Genomic DNA, 25,910 nt, shown 5'->3' on the forward strand with positions numbered 1-25,910 from the left:
CACTCTGTAAGTTATGACAAGTTCCTCTTACATCAGCCCTTGTTGCTTCTCACAGTGTTCTTCATCTAAACTGGCTTCTCTTGTATTCCACGGAGGCTGCAGACCCTATCTTCTGTAGCCCCCAGATTTTTCATAAGGCCATCTTCTACCTGATATTTTTGTCTCTGAACATATTACTGTTTTAAAATGGCTGCTTCTGAACATCTGAAGATGGCAAGTGGCTGTATTTATATAGCACGTCACCGAGTTTTACTCTTATTATGTTTTTATAAATGGAGACCAGCTCATTTGCCTGTTACTCTGCATGGACCGTCTTCGCCCAGTAGCATGCACCTTTGCAAGTGTACTGACCTCATGCAATACTTCACTCTCAGTGCTCGCAGCCATTTCTCAGAACACCCTGTGACTCTGACTGTGCCTCGGTTACCCCTCTCCTTATGACTCCTCAGTTTCTTCTATTTCATCTTGAATAACGTTTTGTCTTGTTCTTTTTTAAATAATCTAATATGAGCTCTATAGGAGCTGCAATGTCTACCTGGTGCCTCTTCCTCCCTTCTACCCTCTCTGAGCTCTTTTTCCCTTCTGGTCACACTGATCTCACTAAATGTTGTCCATGTTGAGCAGCATCCTTCTTGGGGCTCTGTGCTTTCTTCTGCCAAGAGCCTTCTTTCACTTGAGGCAGCTATGGGCTTTCTTCTTCATCCTTGCATGCTTCTATCCCAGAGATCTTCTGTTTATTCTGCTGTTTCCTTCCTCCATGTTTTTCTCTTTATGGAAGTCTAAACTGTTACAATTTTACTTCTCTTGTATGTTTTCTGTCTCTACCACTTAGCCTGCAAGTTTCTTGGAGGTTGTGATTTCCATTCATTCTATTCCTTGTTGAAATTTAGAGCTTGAACACCGCTTGGGGCACATGGTAGTCTTTGGTAGATATTTGTTGAATGAATGAGATGTTAGACAGAGCCATTACAAATTCTTTATTAGAAACCCATCTGATCATTTTAAGGAGAAAAGTATCAATTGACTTAGACTATTTGATGGATTTGGGAAACAAACCAATTTAGAGACTTGGACAAATAGATTGGAAAAGGGATGGAGGATACGAGGTGACAAGTTAGGAGGATCTCACAGGAGTTTGGGGACATTAATCCCTTGCCAAGGTGCGTGGCACTGGGGATGCTAAAGGTCAGTGGATCTGAAAGAGTTAAAGAGATTGAATTTGTAAGCCTCGGTGACTGATTAGAAGTAGAAAGCTCAACTGTCAAGGACTGAATCAAAGGTTTCTAGTGTGGGCTCCCATGGGAATGACTGAGCTATTTCTGGAGACAGAGGACACTGAAGGAGTAAGAGATTGCAAGCTGAAGATCAAGGGCTCAGAATCTGTGGGCTTGCTGAGTTTCGAGTGTCTGAGAGCCAGCTGAGTGGAAATACTGTGCTGGCAGTCGGTCATTCAGGTCAGGAGCTCAGAATATCTGAGTCATCTGCACATATATAGCACATGAAGCCATGGAAGTGGATGATGAACAAAAATCCAGATTAGGTTGCACTTGTGAGACCCGGACTCGTTAAATGTGCTTGGAGTTCCAGGGAGGCTGTTTTTCTCTCAGAAGACTTGGCTTGTCTGTTATATTGACTGTCATGTCTCCAGTCTCTGCTTCTTGCTGGCTCCTACCTGTGATCCTCCTCCACGACACTGGGCATGATAACTCTATATGTACCCGATCCACAAGCATAGATTCAGTAGGAGAGAAAATATTTGGAGAAAAGTTGGATCTCTACCAAAACTGTACAAATCTTTATTTTATTGATATTAGTCTCTAAATGATAGATCATATTTAAATGACATTCACACACATGTATCTATGTTTAATCTAATCTATATCTATATATCTATCACTCATATGGAGATGATTTAAAGTATTCTGGGGAATGTTCAAAGGTTAATGAAAACACTATCATTCTATATAAAAGACTTAATAAAGCATGAAGACCTTGGCAATCTCAGAGAGTCCTGAGATATACTCTATAAGGACCCTGGAGAGTGAGTACAACTTCAGTCCTGTCTAAATTCAGTTCTGTTTTCAGGTTTCCTTTCCACATCACCCCAGAGTTTGCTCCATCAGCCAACTAACTGGCTGTGAAGAAGGGATGAAGAGATGGAGACAGAAACCCAGCCCAGCTTAGGATGAGAGCATTTTGTTTGTCTTGGAACCTCGGCACGTATATGTACTCAGATGACTGTTATTCTGTGATACCCAGGATCATGCCTGGATGACTCAAGATATCAGGAGGATGGAATTCTCCAAAGATCTCAAATTGGGAGAGAGCTTGGAATGCATCCATGAACACTCTGATATATCTGCTTTATCTGGAATCAGTTGTAGGAGAGTATGTGCTTATTTTCATTCTTGTATATTTAAAGTGGTACTAAAAACTGTGTACTTATCATAAAATTTCAATATATAAATATATATGGGAAAAATATAACTATTTCTTCCCTCCCCTCCGCTTTTTACTCTGTTAAAACTGGCTCGGTTGCTTATCCGATTAAGTTTTATTTTAAATTTAAATTTCTTGGGTTCAGCAAGTTAGTATGATTCATTCCAGTCCCACTCTGGTTTCCGAGGAGCAGCTGTTTGCCTGAATGAATATGTCGCTTATGCTGGGGTCTTCTGTGTGGCTTCTCCCGGCAGCTTTGACTCAAGGGCACCTGGGAGTATAGTCAGATCTTTTAATGCTTGGACAGGAGATGGCATGCACCGAGGACAGGCAGCTGTCTCCCCTCGGGAGGAGAGAGGGCAGGTGGAGCCACCAAATCCCTTGCAGATTTCCCCTTTCCTCAGCAGATACTGCCAAACAGGCTGAATAACACAGGGACATTTTTTCCACCATGAACAACTGTGCCTGGGACAGCAGGACCTCGATGTGAGGATCACATTTCAGGAATCTTATGTGGCTCTTCAGAAGCTGCACTGATGTCCGTCAAGTGTGTGCAGGGGATTAGAAGGCTCCTGAGAGAGAAGAGGAGCATGAGGCACCCACTGAAGCCAGGGATGTAGTTAGGTTGTAGAGCACTTACCTGGCACATGAATCATAATTTCCTAAGTGCTGTACAAACAGGAAGTTCCAAGCAAATGCATTAGTGTATGATGAAATTAATATTTGGGAAATACTTACTTGAAGTGTTTGAATTTTCATGGGTTATCTTTCTGAATTACTAAGTTTTAGGTTTTTGAAAGCTACAGCAAATGAAAAAGTTAGTGTAATGCTACCATGTAACGTTGACTGATGTCAAGATACTCTGGACAAGGTTGGGTATTGAGATTTTATACTTGTGTGTCTACTATTTCTGCATTTGTATGTGCTTATAGGAGTCTGGTTCTATGTTCTATGTTCAAAATTCAATATGGAAACTTAGCAAATTTTCTATATCATTTAAGTATCAAGTTCTTCATAGAAAGTGCCTTGGCAATTTCCCCCAACATTTCCTCCTTAAAACAATCAAAGATATACTGTTGTTGCACATGATATCACTTCAAACTTTTTGATGCACATAGCATGTGCTTATTTTCATAAGGAGAATAAAGGCAAACACAATGCAGAAAAGGAAATACCCCGTGCTCTCACTGTGCAGTGACTGTCATTACTGTGACACACTCTTGATCTGCACATGCACAGAATTCATATTTCTTTGCCTTCCACACTGAAATTAAATTAGCCTTGACATTTTGGGGGTATGTTTAATTTTATCCCCAAGTTAACCTACTTCTTGAACATTTGTGGCTTTTCATTTTGAAAAGCAGGTAAAGGTATCTCGAGTCATGTTCCCATTATTTGAAGAGCAGGTAAAGGTATCTCGAGTCATGTTCCCATTATCTTATTCCACCAGTGCTTTCTAAGGGGAATATACAAACCTCTTCATTTCCTGAGACCACACCTGGCTATCTATGCTAAGCTGACCTTCAACTTCTGACCTCCAATCTCTGCCTCCTGAACGCTGTAATTACAGGCAAGCACCACCATACATGGCATATGTGTCATGGCAGTAAATGACAGTTGTTCCTGGTTCTGTGATTTTTTTTCCTTGACTACTGCCACCAATTACTGCAAATTCAAGGGATTAAAATAACACAGATTTATTTCCACATATTTCTGCTGATAGAAGTCTGATGCTTTTCTGTCCAGACTGCAATGAAAGTGTTTTAAAGACTGATTTCTTCCGAAGGAGCTGAGAGAGGATCTGTTTATTTGTTCTTGCCCCTGAATTCTGTATATGTGGCCCTCTTTCACTACACATCAAGCTCTGGTTCCACAGTATTTTTTCCCACTGGTCCTGATTCTCCTATATCTCTCTTAGAATGACTCTTGAAATATACTGGGCCCAAATGGACAGTCCAGGACTACATTCCGATCTTAATATCTTTAAGAATCCCCATTACTATGTGAAGTACCACAGTCACAGGTTCTGGGGATGTCAGAGACTTGGTGGGAAGGTAGTTATAATTCAGGTTTCTATATTGCCCTTCATTTGTTTCATATCATTTTATTTTTTTCTTTTATTGAAAATAGTTTTCTTTTATGTAGTATATCCGGATTATGATTTCTTCTCCCTCTGCTTCTCTCAGGTCCTCCCTACTCCACCCCATTCAGATCCACCAGCTTTCTGTCTCTCATTAGAAAACAAATAGGCCTCTAAGAGAAGATAACAATAAGATAAAATAATTTAAAACAAAGGCTGGCACATCGGGGCAGGACAAGACAAACCAACAGAAGAAAAAGATCCCAAGAGAAGGCACAAGAAAAAGAGACCCGCTCATTCACACACTCAGGAATCCTATAAGAACTAACCTGGAAATCACAATACATACACAAAAAACCTTAGAGTAAAGAAAAAATGTAAATAAATAAAAAATAAGATAATATTTTAAAAAGTAAAAGCTCTGACAGGACACCATGAGTTAAGAAACCTCCCAAGATGATGTTGAGTTTATTTTCTGTTGGCCATTTATTGCTAGGCATGTGGCCTACGTTTCAGAGTAATTTGTGTCCCCCAGTGAGATTCCTTTGGAGGAAACTAAAATTTCATTTGAAAGTGGCTATCAATTGGAATAACTTCTGGGTTAAGGATGGGGGCATGTGTCCATTTCTCCTTTCAGCTCCAGGACCCCATCTGGTGCAGACCAAGGCAGGTCCTGTGTGTCCTGCTTCAGTCTGTATGAGCTCATATGTGTGTTGATCATATCGATGGAGAAAGCCTTGTTTTCTTGGTGTCCTCCATCCCTTCTGGCTCTTACACTTTTTCTGTCTTCCCTTTTGTGGGGGTTTCCTGAACCTTGAGGGAAGGGACTTGATGGAGACAGTCCGTTTAAGACTGATTGTTCCAAGACATTTCATTCCCTATAGAATGTCTGGTTATTGTCTTTGACTTTATTCCTGCTGCATGAGAAAGTTCTCTGGTGATGATCAAGCCAGGCACTGAACTTTCAGTATAGCAGATTGCTACCCAGAGTCATTTTACTGCTACTTTTTTCTTTATAACAGTAGTATTTGGTTTTACCATAGGGTCCTGTGCTATCTAGGGTTTTTGATTACCCAAGCAGCATCAGTAATGGGTTCCATCTCCTGGGGTGGACCTTTTGTCAAGTCAGATCCTGGTTGGTTACTCCCACAATCTTTGTGCCATCACTGCACTAGCATACCATCCAAGCAGGACACCATTGTAGATCAAAGGGTTTGCGGCCAGGTTGATGTTTACATTTGTCCTTTAGTAGCATGCCAGAGTACCTTCCTAAATCAAAGGGGTGAAGGCTCTTTGTAGGCTTAAGCTCAACATCTCCATTCAATGAGTTGTGTAGGTGTTATCTTCAGCAATGGGCTTCGCCATCAGTTTTTGGAGAGCAACATATAGTCTTCTCAATAGCTTGGGCTGCCTGGCCATTTCCATGAGACCCTTTTAGACAACATCTTAATTAGATAGCTATATCCCAAGTAGATGGAAGAAGGGAAGAGGGGGGGCTAAAGAATACAGGGAGAGGCAGCTAAAATTAGGGTAAGATTTATTTGGTGACAAGTGATGTCTAGTTAAGCCTTGTCTCCCCTGTTTTTTGGTTATTTCATTTAGATTGCCTTCATATATGTGTATATTTAGGAAACTTCTACTGTATTAGGTTTCCACACTATCCCTGAAATGACCCTAATTTTAGTTGCCTCTCCCTGTACTCTTTAGTCCCCCTCTTCCCTTCCTCTATTTGATCCTCCTGTTCCACCACAGATAACTATTGATTCTATTTCCCTTTCCCAATGAGATCTGTCTGCCCCCACTTGATTCATTGCTCTGTATCTAAGTTCTGATATTCTATGGATTATAGCTTGGTTATCATTGACTCAACAGCTGTATTCTCACAGAAGTGAATGTATATCATATTTGTCTTTCTGGGTTTAGGTTACCTCACTTAAGATGAGTTTTTTTCTAGTTCCATTTACTCACAAATTTTATGATGTCATTTTTTTTTCTAAAGAGCCAAGTAATACTCCATTGTGTAAATGTATCATATTTAAAAAAATCTGTTCATCTGTTGAGGGACACTTAGGTCGTTTCCAACTTCTGGCCATTATGAGTGAGCAAATTTATACGGTTGAGCATGCATCTCTGTGGGAGGATCACACACCTTTGGGTATATGCCCAAGTGTAGTATAGCTGGAACTTGGGGTAGACTGATTTCCATCCAGTTGTTTTATTGATCTTAGCCATTCTGATGGGCATAAGATGAAATCTCAAAGTAGTGTTAATTTGCATTTCCTGCCTGGATGACTAAGGATGTTGAAGATTTCTCAGTCATCCTTGATTCCTCTTTAAAAAATGTTTAGTTCCATATCCCATTTAGTTGTATTATTTAGTTTGTTGATAGTTTTTGAGTTCTTTATATATTTTGAATATTAAACATCTATCAGATATGGAGTTGGTTAAAAAACAACCTTTTCCTATTTTGTAGGCTGCTTCTTTGTCTGAGTGATGGTGTCCTTTGCTGTGCAGAAGCTTTTCAGTTTCATGAGGTCCTATTAATTGTTGATCTTAGTGCCTGTACTAATGGTATTCAGTTAAGAGAGTCCTTTCCTGTGCCATTGAATTAAAAGCTTTTCCCCCACTTTATCTTCTATCAGATTCAATGCATCTGGTTTCACTTTGAGGCCTTTGATCCACTTGGATTTGACTTTTGTGCAGGGTGGTAAGTATGGATCTATTTTTATTCTTTTACATGCAGACATCCAGTTTGACCAGCACCATTGGTTGGAGATTCTACCTTTTGTTTTTCCCAGTGTGTGTTTCTGGATTCTTTATGAAAAACCAAGGGTCTATCTAATTATGTGGGTTTATGTTTGACTCTTCAAATCCACTGGTTAACATGTCTGTCTGTTTTGGTGTCAATACCATGCTGTTTTTATTATTGTAGCTCTGCAGTACAATTTGAAATTAAGGATACCTGGTGATATATCCAGCAGTTCTTTTATTTTTCAGAATTGTTTTTAGTTACCTTGTTTTTTTTTTTTTTTTGTTCTCTCTCTCTCTCTCTCTCTCTCTCTCTCTCTCTCTCTGTGTGTGTGTTTTCATATGAAGAAAATTAAGTATCCCTTTTCTGAAAGACAGTATCTGATGGCCATGCATTTGTTTGGTAAATATGAGAATTTGTCTCAATGTGGCAGAAAGTCAAGTAAAGCCCATGGTGCCACCTGCCTCGGATAACAGCTGCACTTCTAGGAGGGACATAAAGGATTTTGATCATGTACCACACTATGGGGACAAATGGACATTCTTGGCATGGTTTACAGTTGGGTCTCCAGAGCTGTTGTGTACTTTGCTGAATTGAGAATTTAGCACTTCAAAGTGTTCCCTTCACATGTCGACCTTGGGTATGTGCCCCCTTTGAAGTTAGGTACCAGTTGCTGTCTATAAATAAGGCATGCCCAGTGCCATCAAAGTGCTGAGCCATGCCATCAAAGGGAACGGCTCATTTACTTATGGGAATCCTGCAAGTTCAGCACCATGTTAGGGAGTGGTCTTGGTTTCATCCTTCTTACTCAGCCTGGTTTCTGCCCATTGGACCTTCAGCTTGGAGTAAAACATACATGTTGTTTCAGAGAGAAAAAAAATCAAAGCTTTCAGTTGGCAGACTCTTTCTTTCATCTTTTTAACAAGGAAGAAGAAAAAGAAGGAAAAGGAGGAGGAGGAGGAGGAGGAGGAGGAGGAGGAAGAAGAGGAGGATATAGATAATAGATAGATAGATAGATAGATAGATAGATAGATAAACAAACAGATTGATAGAGAGTTTGGCTTAGAGCCCAGTAGCCTACATCAGTTTAGATTTTGCCTGTGCAGAGGAAATGCCAGGAGTCCTACAGGGGGCAGCATTAATGGTGTCACTGATGGGGCTTCTTATCCTAACCTTTACCATGTTACCTTATCTTGTGAACAGAGCTGAAGAATAAGGATTTCTATTTTGCCCATATGGAAACTAGAGTTCCAGAGAGTTTTAACCAGTGTATCCCTGAATGTTTTAGTTCCAGGCACACACAGAATTGATAATGTATGAACTTGATGACAGAATTGCTTAAGGTGAAGGTAACTGGCCTTGGACTCCAGTTGCTTCAGGTGTCATCTAGAAACAGTATTGAAAATGTCAAGACCTAGGCACTTCTGGGACGCATCCATAGTTAAGTATCTTGTCTGAGACTACAAGATGAGGAAGTTGTAGCCATGAAACCTTGCTTATGTGGTACCTAATTCCATATTAAATAAGTACCACATTAATCATTCATTGCCTCAGAGAAACCTTTTCCTAATGGTCTTACTCCTTGTTGTAGTTTGGTTTTCTGAGCCCTGAGACAGAGCTCTGTGACAAATGTTGGGCAAGGTATTTACTGAGGAAGTGGACTCAGGAGATACTTTGTAGAGTCTGAGCAGGAGTGGCAGGCTGACAACGAATTAGCCTGATCTTAAGGAGCTTCAAAGACTGAGGGGTGCTGGACATGCTGTTCTGTGAAGAAAGAGGCCTTGCCTTCCACATTCTGCATCAGCTAGTCAAGGAACCTGAGCACTTGAGGGAAGTATATAATTTTTTTTCAATTGGTTTTTCGAAACAGGGCTTCTCTATGTAGCTCTGGCTGTCCTGGAACTCACTCTGTAAATCAGGCTGGCCTCAAACTCAGAGATTCACCTGCCTTGGCCTCCCAAGTGCTTGGATTAAAGGCATGTCCCATCCCCCCAGCAGAATTATATAATCTTGTAGGAATTCTATGGCAAGATGCCTCCTACAGCTTGAGGCACCCTCTCCAGAGGGTTCAGCTATAAAGGAAGCACAAGCAATGGATTGGTGTACTAGCCTAGCAACGGGGCAGAAACTGTGTGCCAACACTATGTCCCATGACTTCACTCACCACTTCTGTTTTTTTTTTTTTTTTTATAACTGTCCAAACTAGAAACCGCACTCATCATTGCTGTCCCATTAAGTTGTGTTATGATACTAATCAAATTCTCTTTATCCATCTGTGATATTCATATAGATATTGTTCTGTCTTCTCTGAGCTCTGCCTGCTGCTAGACTTGGATCTGCTATTAGTAGTATTAGCGTAGACGTAGCCAACCCCTTTATATTTATTCTTCTTTTCTATAGGATAGCTAATGAAATTTCATTGTTTATTTTAATGTATATCCCTCCCTACCATTCTATAGCCTTCAGTTATCTCTCAGTGAATTTTAATATCATTGGATGACATAAAAATATGGACAGCCTTCCCAACTCTACACGGTAGAACACTGTTTCTGAGATATGGCCGAAATGCTCTTCATGAGATGGATGGCCTATGCCACCAAGCTTCTAGTGCTTCTCCCAGTCACAAAGAGGTACTTACCTGTCTTAGACGCACACTGTGATGATTAACATGGATTGCCAACCTTGCTGGATCTTTGTGTGAGGAGCACAAAGCTCTGAGCATGCCTCTGGTGGAGCTTCTAAATTCAGTCAGTTCATTGAGGTGGGAAGACTTTCTCTAAAAGCTTGGTGATACCATTTTATGGACTAAGATCCTGGGCTGTGTAAAGAGAAGAAGGTGGGTTGAGGATCAGCATTCACCTCTGCTTTCTGATTGTGAATGTAATGCGAGATCTTGTTACTGTGCCTTTCCCCACCATGATAGATGGGTCCCTCAAAGCATGAGTCCAAATAAACATGGTGGGGCCTTTCTGATGTGTAAGTGAAATGATAAGAAAGTTAGCAGAGAACTCCGTAAAACTAATTATTAACTATTGGCAGACACTTGATAAATTTTACATTGTTCATGCGTATGTCTAACAGATGTCTCCTGAGTATCTACTATGTTGAGCTTCTGTGAGCCACATGGATACAGCTTTAAGCTGTTGGAGTCTTTTCAGTTCTACCCAACTAACCCTCAGAGATATATGACCCAATTTGACAGTGGCGGGAGAGCAGACACCTCTTTGAAATGCTGAGTATCTAAAGCCCAGCTTAGCAGTATAGACCTGTAACTCTGGAGGCCAAGGCAGGCGAATTTCAAGACCTGTCCAGACTACAGAAAGGAGTTCAAGGTCAGCTTCAGCAACTTAGTAAGATTTTTGTCCCAAAATAAAAATTCAGAAGAGGGCTTGGGATAAGCTCAGTGAAAGAGTATTTGCCTAATACGTTCGAGGCCCCAAGTTCAGTTCACTGTATTCGAAAAAATGTTGAGTATCTGACACATGCGTGTCTTTGGTTTTTAGTTACAGTGGTCAAATGTGGGATTGCTGCTGCCTTCTGTTGTTAAGTGAGAGAGTTCAAAGACCTATTCAGATTTATAAGGTAAGAAATGTGGTCCCTACATTTAAAAATAAAATTGGCAAAGAATTTGTGACTAGGTTCTAAAACTCTGCCATGCAACTTAGCTTCCGTTTTTTTTTTTTTTTTTTTTTTATTTTGAAAATTATTTAAGATACAAAAAACTTGAGAGTATTATAACATTCTGCCAACATAGCAAGCATTCTACTGGGCTACAGAAATGCATGATTCACCATTTTAAAACCAAGTGTGAGAGACACTTCTGAAAGCTAAGTTGGGCTTCTGGACCTCAGTAGCAAGGTATAAAATGGGAAAAAAAAAATAATTGCTTTAATGTTGTCGCTCCCTGCTGGTGTGGTTTATTTTAAATTCTGCTGAACATGGGGAGAAAGAAATGGCCTTAATTTAGAAACTGACATGCAGTGACATGCTGCTATCCTTAGGTCTCTTAGAGACATGCTCCAAAATCAAAGAGAGGAATGTCTTTTTGATTTAGGAAACACTGATGATTGCAACATCTGTCTAGTGTGACATAGTAGGAACCAAACTGAGAGAGCAGCTAAAGTCTACCCGGTCCAAGTGCCAAGTTATAGAAAGTGTCTTTTTTTTTTTTCCCCCTTGGAATAAAATGAGTCTAAAATTATCACATATCTTACATTCATTTCTTCAAGTCCCTGAACGTTTATTTTTAAATTTTGAGATTTCAGGGTGTCAGTCATCTTGATTAATGTGGGATGTTCTTTGCTTCAAAACCGGAGGAACCCTTATGCACTGAGAAAACTCCAAAGCCCATGCAAATCGCATGATGTTATGGTTTTCTGATGACTCTGTATCAGCAGTGTGAACTGGCTTCCTGGTGTACTGCAGGGCAGTGATGTCCTCAGGATAACCGAGGTAGAAAGTATCCCATGTCCCCAGACACCAGGCTGTAAAACATCTGGACATCTCAGTGTATCGTCTAGGTCCACAGGCTGTACAAGCTAGTTCTACCTTTGACACCCCATGGCCTCAATGGCCCTGTGATTCTCATTTAGGAAGGTGTAGGTCACCCCAGTATATCTTCTGGGCAAGTAGCATTACTATTATTAAAATAAGCCACAGAGCCCAAAGGACTTAGGTAGAAGCAATAAGGACAAGTTATCTCTGAGTAATCTGTTTGATGGGAAAGTGCCATTAACCAGCTTTGGTGTCAATGGGGTGGGTAAACTGAATCAGGAAGCCAATGGGGGTCAAGGCTTATAGCCACTGTGAAGGTTGGTCTGGATACTGTTGGGGACTGCTGCCTCTCTCTAGTATCTAGTGATTAGAGAAATTACTCAGCAGACTTTTCTGAGTGAACGAAGTATAATTTACTGGCACTCCCTGTGGCCGGTGAAAAATTCTGAACTCTTTTAATTCCTTGGGGTCAGTGAGAAAGAGAAGGAAAGAGAGAAAATTTATACACACATACTGAGTTGATGAAACAAAAGTTAGAGTGCAATAACTTTATATATACAAATACGTACATACATGCACATAGGCATGCGTGTATATATATGTGTGTGTGTGTGTGTGTGTGTATTCACATGTAGAATGGATGAAGCAAAACTCCAAGCAGGTTCCAAGCATTTCACACATACACATGTACATATATAGACATGCACACATACACATATGGGTGAATGGAACAAAGTTGTAACACACTCTCACACAAACTATACACACACACACACACACACACACACACACACATGTATATATACACACACACATATATATGTATATATACACACACATATATATGTATTTATATACACACGTATTTATATACACACAATACCTATATACATACATATACATAGTAAATTCTTGGAAGATGGACAGGACAAAGTTTGAACATATTCTCATAAACTTTACATAAATACATACACAAAGCTGATGGGTGGAAGGAACAATGTTCCAACAACTTTATTTTTTCTCCTATGGCTTTTATATGCCATCAAAATCTTTCAAGCCCTATAAAGTTACAACATAATTTTATTCTAGTTTCTTCTAGTGAATGGCTATGAAAAACCAGTATGTTCCCAAACCTTTACATGATATAACATTACATAGTACAGGTAAAGAAAACAAGTTATTCCCAAGAACCCACATAGATTCATAACTAAACAACTTGTTATAGATTAACAAAGTGTGAGCAAGCAAGCTCGTTTTCTTAGCCAGTTTCTCTTACGGGCGGGCAGCAATTTATGGTTATAGAGAAAGGATTAATTATTTTATTATTTATTTTTTAAAAGAAATCTTATAAGACTACTATAAATGAACCACAAATCTAAACTATTATATAAAACAATTAGTCATTTTTACTTTAAATCCTCAGAATGCATACCTACTCGTCAGCAATTCTTAATAAAACATATCCGGAATCTAAGGGCAAAAGTGGGTATAAGAAATCAATCATTACCAGTCCAGTCTCAGTGAGAGACACATCAGCCAGTGCTGCCATTGTTCTTGTTCCCTGACTATAAAAGGTCCCAAGCTTAACTACTAAGAGTGTGCCTTTCTGAACTTCAAATTGTTCCCTAAGATTTTCTACATCAGAGTCAGTAGCAAGAACATCATAACCTAGCTTCACTAACAACTTAATTTTTGCAAATGCTTTCTAAGTGTGGTGTCATAGATGACTATCTATAATGCTAAATTCTTTCCTAGGGTGGTGACTGAATCATTAATCTGCTCCAGAAGCAATGCCTGGAAGAGATTAAGCACTGTTACTGTGAGTGTCAGAGATACTGCCAGTAATGGGCTGGAAGCCCCCTTAGAGTTTTCTTACAATTCTTAGATTAAGAGGGATGTGAAGGCAGCAAGCAGAGCAGAACTCCATAGAGCATGAAGTTCTCAAAACACATGGCCCTCGGGGTCATGTCTCAACCAAGGCTCACCCACCCATCATAGCTGTGCTAAGCGGTGGGCTGCATTCCATGAGTTCTAAAACCATTTGTCATTCCTCCTGCATGGCCTTTGGCAGGAAAGAAAGTTAATGAAAGTCTGATATTAATGTTTTACCCATAGGTTAGGCCCTGGGTAAAGAGTCACACTGCCTCAAAATTTGAGCCTACAATACTGATGTAATAGAAACCCGGAGGTATATGATTTTCTTTATTTTGTATCTTCATGAAGAAAAGAGGGCTGAAGAAAAGCAAGGAAGACAAACTAGGCCAATCCTAGAGAGGAAAAGGGTGACCTTTTTTTTTTCCAGGGAGGTTCTGATAGTGCAATACTTCTGAGGTGAAGTATCTCAAGAGTTGACCGTGGAAGACAGAAGAGCTTGCTCTGAGGCTCTAATGAAACTCTTCAGTGGAAAATCATGCTCGTGTCCCACTCACTTGATAATCTGCTCTCTTTCTATCAGAAATGTGCATGGAAGTTGAAGACAATATAATAATTTTTTTTAAAGTAAAGAAAGGGGAAAAAGCCCAAACCAAAAACGACATCAAGTATTCGTAGTTGTCAATATTTTGCTTTCATTGCCCGTATCTACTTCAGAGTGGTTTTCTTCAAATATATTCCTAATATAATCCACTTTATGCATGAGTCTGCTCTATATTAAGCACAGTGCAATCTATTTTGATTTATAGAAGAATAAACATAGTAATTTTCCCTAAATAATGTACACACATAGTTTTGGGAATAGCTTATGTAAGTCAGATACTATTGAGAAGCTCAAGCCTGCTGGGTGATTTAGCAAGTTGCACCCAAGTTTTGATGACTGTGAACTGTATATTGCCAATATGGGAACTTAGTTATCTCTTAGAGTATATACAACCTTACAGTCCTATTTATTCTAGAAGGGATTATTTCTAGAAGGGTTAGACAACATTTAGAAAAGGCATCAAGGAGTGGTACAAATAAATACTCACATGCTAGCAATAGTATGAGCTGTTGGTAGCCTTAGCCTGAAGATGCCAACAAAGGAAATACATCTGAACCTGCAGAAAAAGCAAGCACAAGACAGCAACAGTACTCCATGAAGGAAATCATCTACTCTGGTGACCTTTGAATCCTAGGCTGTGCCCTATTTGTGAAACCAATAAGACGTCAAGTATAGTGAACCACCACTGAGAGCCCATAGCACAGGGCACAGGATCAGGTAGAGACCACTCATGAACCATGTAATCCTCCTCAGAAGTTCCTGCTGGGCTCTCTCTGCTCACTGGCTGTCTTTCTGGCACTTCCTTTCAATCACTGAGTGCCCGTTGGCCACACTATTTTTTTGTTTTGTTTTTGTTTTTTAAATCCTCGTCTGAAACACATGCAGTAAGTGGAAAAAATGTAAGCAGCCCTTTCTTTGGGTCTCTAAGTGGCTCACGTTAATTATTAAGCTTGCCCTGTGGTCATTTGTGAACTTTCACTCTGGTGCACGTTTAGCCAGGACAGAAACTAGTTAGGTGAGTTACAGTCCAACATGAAGTGAGCTACCTGCATGTAGCTAGCTGCAGGCTGGCCAGTCACCAGACAACGCGACGTCATTTGGAGACGCACGGTTTCTCTTGTTTGAAGCACAAGGCAGACACAGAATCAGGTACTGTTTGATTCGGAAAAGATTTCCTTTTCTAATGCTGCATCTCCCGCTGACATTGCACTAAGCAAAAGGAAGTGGTAGATCCATAGTAAGAACACAAAAACTGTCTTTCAGGCTCCCAGAGGAGGGGGGCGCCAAGAGAAGAGGGGCTGGGGAGGGGGCAGAAGAAAGAGAAGACGGGGCAGGAAGAGGACTTAAATGGATGTACAGCACACTTCTCTGTGGCTGAAACATTCTCCTTAAAAGAAATAGAGACACTGAGTTTATCATCAGGAAGGATGAGCAGACTTGAATGAATCCCCACCCAGCAAAGTGACATTTATGGTTGATGTGACTGTTTTGTTTCGGGGGTGGGGGAAGAAATAGGTATTTCTGAACTTAGAGTTTATTGGAACTCATTGTGGGGGTGTTGATTTCAGTTGTTCTAAGCATGGGACCGGGCATTAAGATGAAATATTATAAAATAATGTGCCCAGATTGGGCAAGCAAGCTGGACCCTGTGCCTTTGGGCTAGGTAGCAAGTCCTCTGTCCTGCCATGCTTCTGTAGGAGATGCATTACTGAAAGCGAGATGTTTGTCAATTCAATTCAATTCAAAATCGACTGAGGAGTGTAGGAAATTTGGCAGTGGTGTGAAAGGACACTTGGAAATGTCAACACTCCTTCCAAACCTCAAAAGACCCCATGTCTCCCCTTAGCTGGGTGACTAAGGACAGACACACAGACTTTTATTTTTCTGACTTCCAGTGCAATGTGCAGCATCTTTTGGATATGTAATAAACCTTCCCAGGCCAGAAATAAATGTAAGTTATTAATCTCTTTTTTGGGCCAGCTTAAACAGGACCCACCTTTGTGATAAATTCATTTGGGAAGGCAGGGGAAGGGTGCCACCAGCCATTCTTGTTGTGAAACTATCGAGGGGTTCTGAAATGGTTGTAACTACTACTGAATTGAGTGTTTTCTTAGAAATTGGTGTTAATATATACTTAATGATATGGGCTTTTTTTTGGTTTCGTTTGTTTTTTGTTTTGTTTTGTTTTTGTTGTTGTTGTTTTCAAGCTTTCAGAGATCCTCAGGAGCCAGTGTTTTAGGAATATTTGTCCAGTCACTTCTGACTGGTGTTAGAGAGGAACTCTCAGCCTTCAGAGGGTCAGGCTGTGTGAATTATGGTTTGTTTGTTTGTTTGTTTTTTGTTTGTTTGTATTTTTCTTGTTTTTTGTTTGTTTGTTTGTTTTGGAGAAAAAGCCATTGATTCCAGATCTGTAAAATCAGATGTGTGGTATTTAAAAATGTATGAATGTATTTAAGTCTTTGAGTAGTAAATCAGGACTGTGACCCTTATGGAAATTGATCCCTGGTCTCCGGACCTTGTCAGTGTGCTCTCTAGAGGCAAGGCCAGCATGGCAGCAAACAGACAGAATCTGGCTCCAGCTCCCAGGATATGAACTGGAAATTTGAGAGAGACTACTGAGGAAAGATTTACTGGAGAATGAAGCCAGTAGCTCATAAAGCCATGGGAGATTAATGGCTGAGGTAGAAGTTGACAGAGGGAAGCCTTGGTTGATTGCTAACAAGAAATATAGTGTATCTATCATGTAGGGTTCAGCTCTGACCGTTGTAGGAGGGGAAGTTGGGGTATGAGAAAGCAACACGGAACCCTGGCTGATTACTAGTGATCAGATAACTAGAAGCTATTTCTGTGATTCCAGGTTTGCACAATAGTGATTTAATGAACGGTTTGAACACTCATTAAATAGCTATTGAGACAAGATGAGCTGTGTGGTGATGTTCTATAATGTTTCTCGTGGAAAGACAGTAGGTCCCTCTAGAGGAGATGGTACTACCTTGTTTACTTATATATGTATTTAATTGTTTTAAATTTAATTACATCTCTCTTTTTCTCCTACTCTCTCCCAGACCATCCCCTCCCCTGTTCTCTAAACTCACAGCTTCTTATTCTTTAATTATTATTGTTACATATGGACGTGGATAAATATGTAACTACAATATAAAGAGCTCAGCAGTTTTTCATTGCCAGTAGCTCTCCATCTAGGAGAGGCCCCCATGTGCTTTCCCCGATCCACATTGGCATGTCAACTGGTTGTCATTGACCAGGACTTGTTGAAGCAGCCGCACTGTCAAGATTTCATAAGTGTAGCTTTCCTGTTGTATCTAGAAGATGCTACCTTGTAGCAGACTTCTCGGTTCTCTTGGTCTTACAATCTTTCTGCCCCTTCTTTCTCCATGTTCTCAGAGGATTATGTGTAGGGGTTTCGTTGTAGATGTATCACCATTTGTGGCTTTCTGTAATGGCCTCCATATGCCGTTACAGAATACGTTGTATGTGTGTGGGGGGAGGAGGGAGTATTTTTCAACGAATGAGAACCACACTTGTTGAGCGAGCACTACATTTAAATCACCTCTTTAATTTTCCACTTCAATATAACTCATCAACAGTATAAAGGCCAAACAAAATTTTTTTCCATGTTATGTTTTATAAGGCACAAAAGCTACATGGCACCAATCAACCCTAAAAAATGCTTCTAGTATATGAGAAGTCCCAAGGGAGCTGAGCTAACTGGACGTGATGCCTGCCTGGCTGATATCTCTGCTGAGTATGGAAGTACTACTGTTAGCAAGTAAGTAGAAAGTAAACAGAGTTCAGAGCAGACCACTAGGTTACCTTGAGAACTCCTATTAGTAAAGGAAATGTTACCTTGCTTTTATACTGTGGACGTACAGAAGTCTTACTTGCTCACTTAAAATGTGAACGAAACCATCATTTTAGAAGGTAGCATTGAACTATCTGCTCTGGGATCTAAAATAATAATTGTTTTTTTCCCCGATGAGTATCTGAGGCAATTTATTAAATTTTTCTGAATAGATATGTCAACTTTTAATGCCCAGTAGGGGTTACTGTTTCAATTCAAATATTTTAATAATAATTTTTTCTATAATCCCTTTTTTGGGCTAGTAGATATAATGTTCATTAGGTTTCATTGTTCTATCTTCCCTAAGGGATTGTGTCTTGGTGACAAATGACTGCTTTTATTACAATCACCCTTTCTCTCTGATCATGCTTCTGGTTTCTTTCTGAGTTTGGTAATCCTCTGTGTTTTCTTATGATATTTTTTGTCTTTCTTGGACAAAAGTATGTAATCATCTCTGGGGGCTGAGGATGGTGTGATCTGCCTGATGTGTTGATGTGAATAGGTTTCCATTATTCTTAGGTGTGCAGTGAGATACCTACATGTTGTTTATACATAATGTCCCGGGCTGGTCCACAGGCCATGCCTGGTTTACCCTTGCAGTTTCTTGACGTGGAAATGAATCTTTTTTTCTTTTTTTTACTATTATTTTTTATTGGATTCTTTTTATTTATATTTCAGATGTTATCCCCTTTCCCTCTCTCTCCCCTGCCCAGAAATCCCATATTCCATTCCCCCTCCCTCTGCTTTTATGAGGGTGCTCCCCCACCCATCCACTCCTGTCTCCCTGCCCTGGCATTCCTCTACACTGGGTCATTGAGCCTTCGCAGGACCAAGGGCCTCTCCTCCTGTTGATGCCCAACAAGGCCATCCTCTGCTACATATGTGGCTGGGGCCATGGGTTACTCCATGTGTATGCTTAGATTGATGGTCCAGTCCTTGGGAGCTCGGGGGGGGGGCGGTCTGGTTGGTTGACATTTTTGTTCTTCTTATGGGGTTCCAAACTCCTTCAGCTCCTTCAGTCCTTCCCCTAATTCCTCCATTGTGTTCCCCGTGATGAAGCAGGTTTCTACAGACAGCACGTAACACTTTATCTGCTTATTATTATATGGAGATGCTGAGCGGTTTTTGCTAGCCTCCTTGAAGTGGCTTTTCCTTGACCAAGACTGGGGATATTTTCAAATATCTGGGGATATTTTCAAAGATGTTACTAAACCCAATGTAGTCTAGTATTTAAAGTTCATACTGCTTTTGTCTCCTAAAGGAAGTTCTACAATGCTCTCGCTTTAGTCTGTTTATGATCATTCAAGGCAAAAATCATGAATGCCTTGGGTGCATTTGGGGAGTTATTCTGATTATGTGATCAAAAGAGCTCAACACAGAAAATTAGAGGGGGAGGAGGAGGGAGAGAAGGAGGAGGACAAGGAGGAGGAGGAGGAGAGGAAGAAGGAGGAGGAGGAGGAGGAAGAAGGAGGAGGAGGAATAGGAAGAAGGAGGAGGAGGAATAGGAAGAAGGAGGAGGAAGAAGGAGGAGGAAGAAGGAGGAGGAGGAGGAGGAGGAGGAGGAAGAAGGAGGAGGAGGAAGGAGGAGGAGGAGGAAGGAGGAGGAGGAGGAGAAAGGAGGAGGAGGAGGAAGGAAGAGGAAGAGGAGGAAGGAAGAGGAGGATGAGGAAGAAGGAGGAAGGAAGAGGAGGAGGAAGGAGGAGGAGGAGGAAGAAGGAGGAAGGAGGAGGAGGAGGAAGGAGGGGGAGGAGGAAGGAGGAGGAGGAAGGAGGAGAGGAAGAAGGAGGAAGGAGGAGGAGGAGGAAGAAGAAGGAGGAAGGAGGAGGAGGAGGAAGGAGGAAGGAGGAGGAGGAAGAAGAAGGAGGAAGGAGGAGGAGGAGGAAGAAGGAGGAAGGAGGAGGAAGAAGAAGGAGGAAGGAGGAGGAGGAGGAAGAAGGAGGAAGGAGGAGGAGGAAGAAGGAGGAAGGAGGAGGAGGAGGAAGAAGGAGGAAGAAGAAGGAGGAAGGAGGAGGAGGAGGAAGAAGGAGGAGGAGGAAGGAGGAGGAAGAAGGAGGAAGGAGGAGGAGGAGGAAGGAGGAAGGAGGAGGAGGAGGAAGAAGGAGGAAGGAGGAGGAGGAGGAAGGAGGAGGAGGAAGGAGGAGGAAGAAGGAGGAAGGAGGAGGAGGAGGAAGGAGGAAGGAGGAGGAGGAGGAAGGAGGAGGAGGAGGAAGGAGGAAGGAGGAGGAGGAGGAGGAAGGAGGAAGGAGGAGGAGGAGGAAGAAGGAGGAAGGAGGAGGAGGAGGAAGGAGGAGGAGGAGGAAGGAGGAGGAAGAAGGAGGAAGGAGGAGGAGGAGGAAGGAGGAAGGAGGAGGAGGAGGAAGGAGGAGGAAGGAGGAGGAGGAGGAAGAAGGAGGAAGGAGGAGGAGGAGGAAGAAGGAAGAAGGAGGAGGAGGAGGAAGAAGGAGGAAGGAGGAGGAGGAGGAAGGAGGAGGAGGAAGGAGGAGGAGGAAGAAGGAGGGAGGAGGAGGAAGAAGGAGGAGGAGGAAGGAGGAGGAGGAAGGAGGAGGAGGAAGGAGGAGAAGGAAGAAGGAGGAAGGAGGAGGAGGAGGAGGAAGAAGAAGGAGGAGGAGGAAGGAGGAGGAGGAAGGAGGAGAAGGAAGAAGGAGGAAGGAGGAGGAGGAGGAGGAAGAAGAAGGAGGAGGAGGAAGGAGGAGGAGGAAGGAGGAGAAGGAAGAAGGAGGAAGGAGGAGGAGGAGGAGGAAGAAGAAGGAGGAAGGAGGAGGAGGAAGGAGGAAGGAGGAGGAGGAGGAAGGAAGAGGAGGAGGAAGGAGGAGGAGGAGGAAGAAGGAGGAAGGAGGAGGAGGAAGAAGGAGGAAGGAGGAGGAGGAGGAAGGAAGAGGAGGAGGAAGGAGGAGGAGGAGGAGGAAGAAGGAGGAAGGAGGAGGAGGAGGAAGGAGGAGGAGGAGGAAGGAGGAGGAGGAGGAGGAGAAGGAGGAGGAAGGAGGAGGAGGAAGGAGGAAGAGGAAGGAGGAAGAAGAAGAGGAAGAGGAGGAGAAGGGAGCCAGGCATATCTTAAGAAGATTTTTATTCTCCCAGGAAGTAGGAATATATGATATAAATAGTAACCTTTACATTTAAATGTGGCCATCTGAATAAAGAGTATAAAAGTAAAGAGAGACATTGTGGATTCCAGAGAACCAAGCTTGTCTTTGAGACTATTTCTAAGGGAAGCAGAAATTCAGGACTGTCCTGATAACTGAATTGCTATTATGAGAGCGATCCATTTTCCTTAAAGTAGAACTCTGAAGGTATGTTCTCTGGACCTGAATAGAAGTGGACACCCTAAACCAGAAACTCTGGTAATAGGGCCGTTTGATCCGTGCTTCATCTGCCCACTGGATGGCATATACATGCTAAAGTCTGTTTTAAAACACTGGAGTTGTTAGTAGATTGTACATAACCTTCACAGACAGCATTTTCTCTTATTGACAGACCCTTACTCAAGTTTCCAGTTTGAACCGGCACAAGGTAGCCTTGCAGGGGGAACCTGGATCACAGTTGTTTTTGACGGTAGGTTTGGGCTTTTCCGAATTTGAGTGTTGAATTTATTCATCTAAAATCCAAAGAATTATGAATCCTCTTGTTTAAGGACCTCTTGTTGAAGCAGGGCCTGAGCAGGGTAAACAGAAGAGAGGGAAAATTTTTATAGGCTCACAAAACTTTTGTAAAACAGTGTAATTGCTTTTGGAAACAAGCGTTAATTTTATCCTCAGGCAAACGCAATGTCTTACATTGCCCTCTTGTGGCCAACGTTTGCATTGCCCTGCATTGTCTTCTCAGGCTGAGGTTTCTCCTTGTGTTTAGGTTTGGAAAGAAGTATTCTGTACTCCAACAATGACTCTCAGCTGGAGATAGATCTGGTGAATGTGGCAAAACCTGCCTTGAGGATCCCCTGCGATGTCTCTCCCATCTTCACGGATTTGCCTGTGGTGACGTGTCAGACAAGGTAATTTGAAATACAAAAACAAAATTTAAAAAAAAGGTAACTTGAAATACAAAACTTGGCAGGATGGACAGGCAGGCTTTGCTTTTCTCAGTAGTTCTGGGTGATATGTTAGACAACTCTTGCAGTCACTACAATTATCAGGTGTGACTGTAAAACCATTCTCTGCAATATGCTCCTATGCTTAAAAAAAAAAAAATTTCTTCCCTCTAATCTCTTTCAGAGGAGAAAACAGATACAAAGATCTGGCAGAAAGGACAAATGAAAGAAAATGAAAAGTCGCAGTGTCACAAGCAAAAGCCCCCACCCACCAATGGCCCTGTCTTCTGTAGAACTCTAAATTTCTGTTTTACTTTTTAATTTTAGTTTTGGGGTCATAATATAATCACATCATTTTTCTGGTCTCTCTCCCGCCTCTGAACCCTCTCACAATACCTTTCTTTGCTCTCTTTCAAATTTATGCCCCTCTTTCCCCATTAATTATCGTTATTTGCACACACACACACACACACACACACACACACCTAAATATAATCTGCTTGGGCTGTAGTTACTCGTATGCAGGTTTTTAGGGCTGACTGTTTGTTACTAGACAAGCAGATGCTGTGCTCTTTCCTGGAAGACTGCCTCTCCCACTCTCAGTGTTCTTCAGGTGCCTGTAGTTCTTTGTGTAGGGTTGAGACCTCCTGGGCTTTTACCCATTCGCTTTGACATGCTTATTGTCTGTCCAGCTCAGTTTGGGTAGTCATGTTGGTGAGACTTTATGGGTGCAGCTTCTGACATTACTAGTAGACACAATCCCATAGCAGACTCTGACAATCGTTCTTTTTTTAAAAAAAAAAATTTAGTGGTTATTTTATTTATTTACATTTCAAAGGTTATCCGTCTTCCCACTTTCTCCTCTACAACCCCCCACCCCTCCCCCTGACTCTATGAAGGTGCTCCCCCACCCACTCACTCCCACCTCAGCGCCCTAGCATCCCCTTATGCTGGGTCTTGGTCTTCCAGGACTAAGAGGCTCCCCTCCCAGGGATGCCCTACAATGCCATCCTCTGTTACACATGCAGCTCCTTCAGTCCTTTAACTCCTCCGTTGGGGTTGCTGCGCTCAGTCCGATAAAGACCTCGGCATGAACAATCAATAAATGAGAAGCGTCATCCTTTACCTTGTCACAGGGGGAACCATGCATACATTTTCACCTTTCCTTTTTGTATTTGTGGTGCTATGAAGTCAGGAACTAATCCCAACCAAAAGGAAGATGGCTGTATATGGGAGAGGGGGTCAGGGAATAGAGTCAAATCAATCAAGAGAAAGGAGGGAAAGGGATCTATTCATACACAAATAATTAATTATTAACTCCTCTGTGACTTAAAAAAAAGGATTCTATTTATTTCTTGCCGTCTACTCTTTTTGGGTGTCGTTTTTTTCCCTTCTGTCCTAGAACTTTCAGATGTGCTAGTAAGTTACTAACATGAGATCTCTCCAATATTTAAATGTAAGCTCTCAGTGCTCTGTGCACTTGCCTCTTAGCATGCCTTTTCATTGTGTCCCATAGGTTTAGGTATGTTGTGTTTTGGCTCCTGGTCAATTCTAAAAAGTTCTGAATTTCCTTCTTGATTTCTAGCTTGGCCCATTTTCAATCAGTAGTGAGTTACTCAGTTTCTGTAGATTCGTATACACTCTTTCGGTTGTTGTTGATATTCAGCTTTAATTCATGGTCGTCATACGGGAATGCAGGATATAATTTGAATTTTCTTATAACTGTTGAGTCATGCTTTGTGTGCAAGTACGTAGTCAGCATTGAAGAAACAATCCATGAGCTGCTGAGAAGAAAGTATATTCTTCTGTGTTTGGGCGAAATGTTCTGTAAATAGGTGCTAGGTCCGTTTGTTTTATGATGTTATTTAACTCTAGCGTTTTCTTTGTTAAGGTTTTGTCTAGATGAACTGTCTATGGGTCAGAGTCTGGTCTCTCTGTTGGATGAGTCAGGATGTCTATTGGCGAGAGTGGGGTATTGAAGTCTCTCACTACCACCGTCATTTTAGCTGTCATATAATTTCTTTTATGAACCTGAGTACCACTGTGTTTGGTGCATAACAATTTAGAGTTACAATATCCTCTTGGTGAATTTTCCCTTTGACAGGTGTGTATTATTCTTTCCTCTCTCTTCTAATCTCTTCTAACTAGCTTTGGTTTGAAACCTACTCTGTCAAATATTACTGTGGCCACACCTGTGCTTCTTGGGTCTATTTGCTTCTTTTATCTTTTTACTCTGAGGTGATGTCTATCTTCAACAATAAGGTACGTTTCTTGGATGCAGCAGAAAGGTGGATTCGGTTTTCTAATCCAGTACATTAGTCTGTGTCTTTTTCTTGGAAACTTGAGACCATAAATACGGAGCGTTATCAATGAGCAGCATTTATTGATTCTTGAAATTGGTTATATTCTAAGTTTCTTCCCATCATTTGAAATACTATTCTGGGATTACTTATTCCATGTGTTTTCTTGGGTGGAGTTGACATCTTCAGACTGAAAGTTTCCTTCTAGTCACATTGTAGGGCTGGACTGAAAATTTCATTTTATTGTTGAGTGTTTTTCTTCCTCTGTCTATTGTGATTGGTAGTTTTGCTCGGTATAGTAGTCTGGACTGTCATCTGTCATGTCTAAGAGTTTTTTGAATATATGTCCAGGCCCTTCTGGCTTTCAGAGTCTCCACTGGGAAGTCAGGTGCTATTCTAATAGTTCTGCTTTTATATGCGACTAGGTTTCCTTTCCAGTTTTCTTTCAGTTTGGGTTTTCCTTAGTAATTCTGTTTCTACTTTCACATCTTGAACTGTTGTCATTACTCCAGTCCACAGGTTCTTTGAATTTTCATAGACTCCATTAAGAGATTTGTTTATCTCCTCTTTAAGGTCCTTGAGTGTATTCATATTTGCTTTTTTAAAGTGCTAGTCTTATGCTCTTCAAGTCCTATGAGTCTATAATTCTGAGAAGTAGGACATTTTAAATTAAGTTTAAAGGACTTACAAGAAGGAGAAGGAGGAGAAGGAGGAGATAAAGATGAAGATGTGAAGATGAAGAAGAAGATGAAGATGATGAAGAAGAGGTGGTACTAGTAGTGGTAGCAGCAGTACAATCTCTCCTGGGGAGGACTCAGCTTTAAAGTGGAGTTATTGTGAGCAGGAGATTTAGGTGGTGAAGGGTGAACTATAGAGATGTTTACTCAGCTCCACGTTACAAACACAGGCAGGAAGTGTGAAGTGGTCAAGTGGGAACTCTATAACTCTCACCTCCTGTGTCGCCCCACGCCCGTGGAAGAGAAACACGAGAGACAGTATTCGGGTAGTTACTGCAAAACGAGGCTTTACTCTGTATCAGCAAACGTGGAAAACGCGGAAGGACTGAGACGTGGAAGGGGCCTAGCTTAAATACAGCCTAGAGTGATGTATTCACTTCTGATTGGCTGTTCGCTCACCACCCAATATTATACCTCGGGATTGGCCAGTGACTTTGGCGCACCTTTTGCCTTTTGCAACTGCGCAGTTAATTGTTTACTTCTGGAGAAGACACGAGGCCAGCGCCATCTTGGGATGGCAGATTATACCACTGTTAACAGAGGCTTCCTACATCTCTCCCTGTTTAAATTATTAATATGAAACAGCCTTTTGCCTATCAAACGCAGTACCAATCAAGATTTGAACTCAAACCCGATCAAGCAAACTCCATCTTGGGGGAATAAGCGATCAAGAGCTTATAGCCCGAAGATTTTCCCTTACCCTTCCAGGTGCGATGGAAACAAGTCCTCTGGGTGCAAGGGCTAAGGGGATGTAA

General features: G+C 41.5%; 1 protein-coding gene and 1 long non-coding RNA gene across 8 annotated transcripts in view; one reads left to right on the top strand and one right to left on the bottom strand.

Moving 5' to 3' along the window:
- Window positions 1-962: 962 nt before the first annotated feature.
- On the bottom strand, window positions 963-15,092 carry LOC143434860 (uncharacterized). The gene is made up of 3 exons (XR_013104681.1): window positions 14,726-15,092; window positions 9,907-10,086; window positions 963-3,011 (listed from the first exon to the last, which is right to left on the bottom strand). It is a non-coding gene; the product is annotated as an uncharacterized LOC143434860 (long non-coding RNA).
- Window positions 15,093-15,240: 148 nt separating this feature from the next.
- Pkhd1 (PKHD1 ciliary IPT domain containing fibrocystin/polyductin) overlaps window positions 15,241-25,910 on the top strand; it is a 440,341-nt gene continuing 429,671 nt past the window's right edge. For 3 of the 7 annotated variants that reach the window (XM_076915219.1, XM_076915222.1, XM_076915220.1), the window contains exons 1-4: window positions 15,242-15,387; window positions 17,888-18,025; window positions 21,569-21,646; window positions 21,941-22,082. In XM_076915219.1, the coding sequence (XP_076771334.1) occupies window positions 17,974-18,025; window positions 21,569-21,646; window positions 21,941-22,082 (272 nt within the window). In that variant the 5' untranslated portion in view covers window positions 15,242-15,387; window positions 17,888-17,973. Of the gene's footprint in view, window positions 15,388-17,887; window positions 18,026-21,568; window positions 21,647-21,940; window positions 22,083-25,910 lie in introns of all 7 variants that reach the window. The other 4 variants (XR_013104680.1, XM_076915223.1, XM_034521655.2 and 1 more) reach the window with 3 other exon arrangements.

The sequence above is a fragment of the Arvicanthis niloticus genome, chromosome 17 (assembly GCF_011762505.2).
Source record: "Arvicanthis niloticus isolate mArvNil1 chromosome 17, mArvNil1.pat.X, whole genome shotgun sequence".
In the NCBI taxonomy this organism is placed as follows: Eukaryota; Metazoa; Chordata; class Mammalia; order Rodentia; family Muridae; genus Arvicanthis; species Arvicanthis niloticus.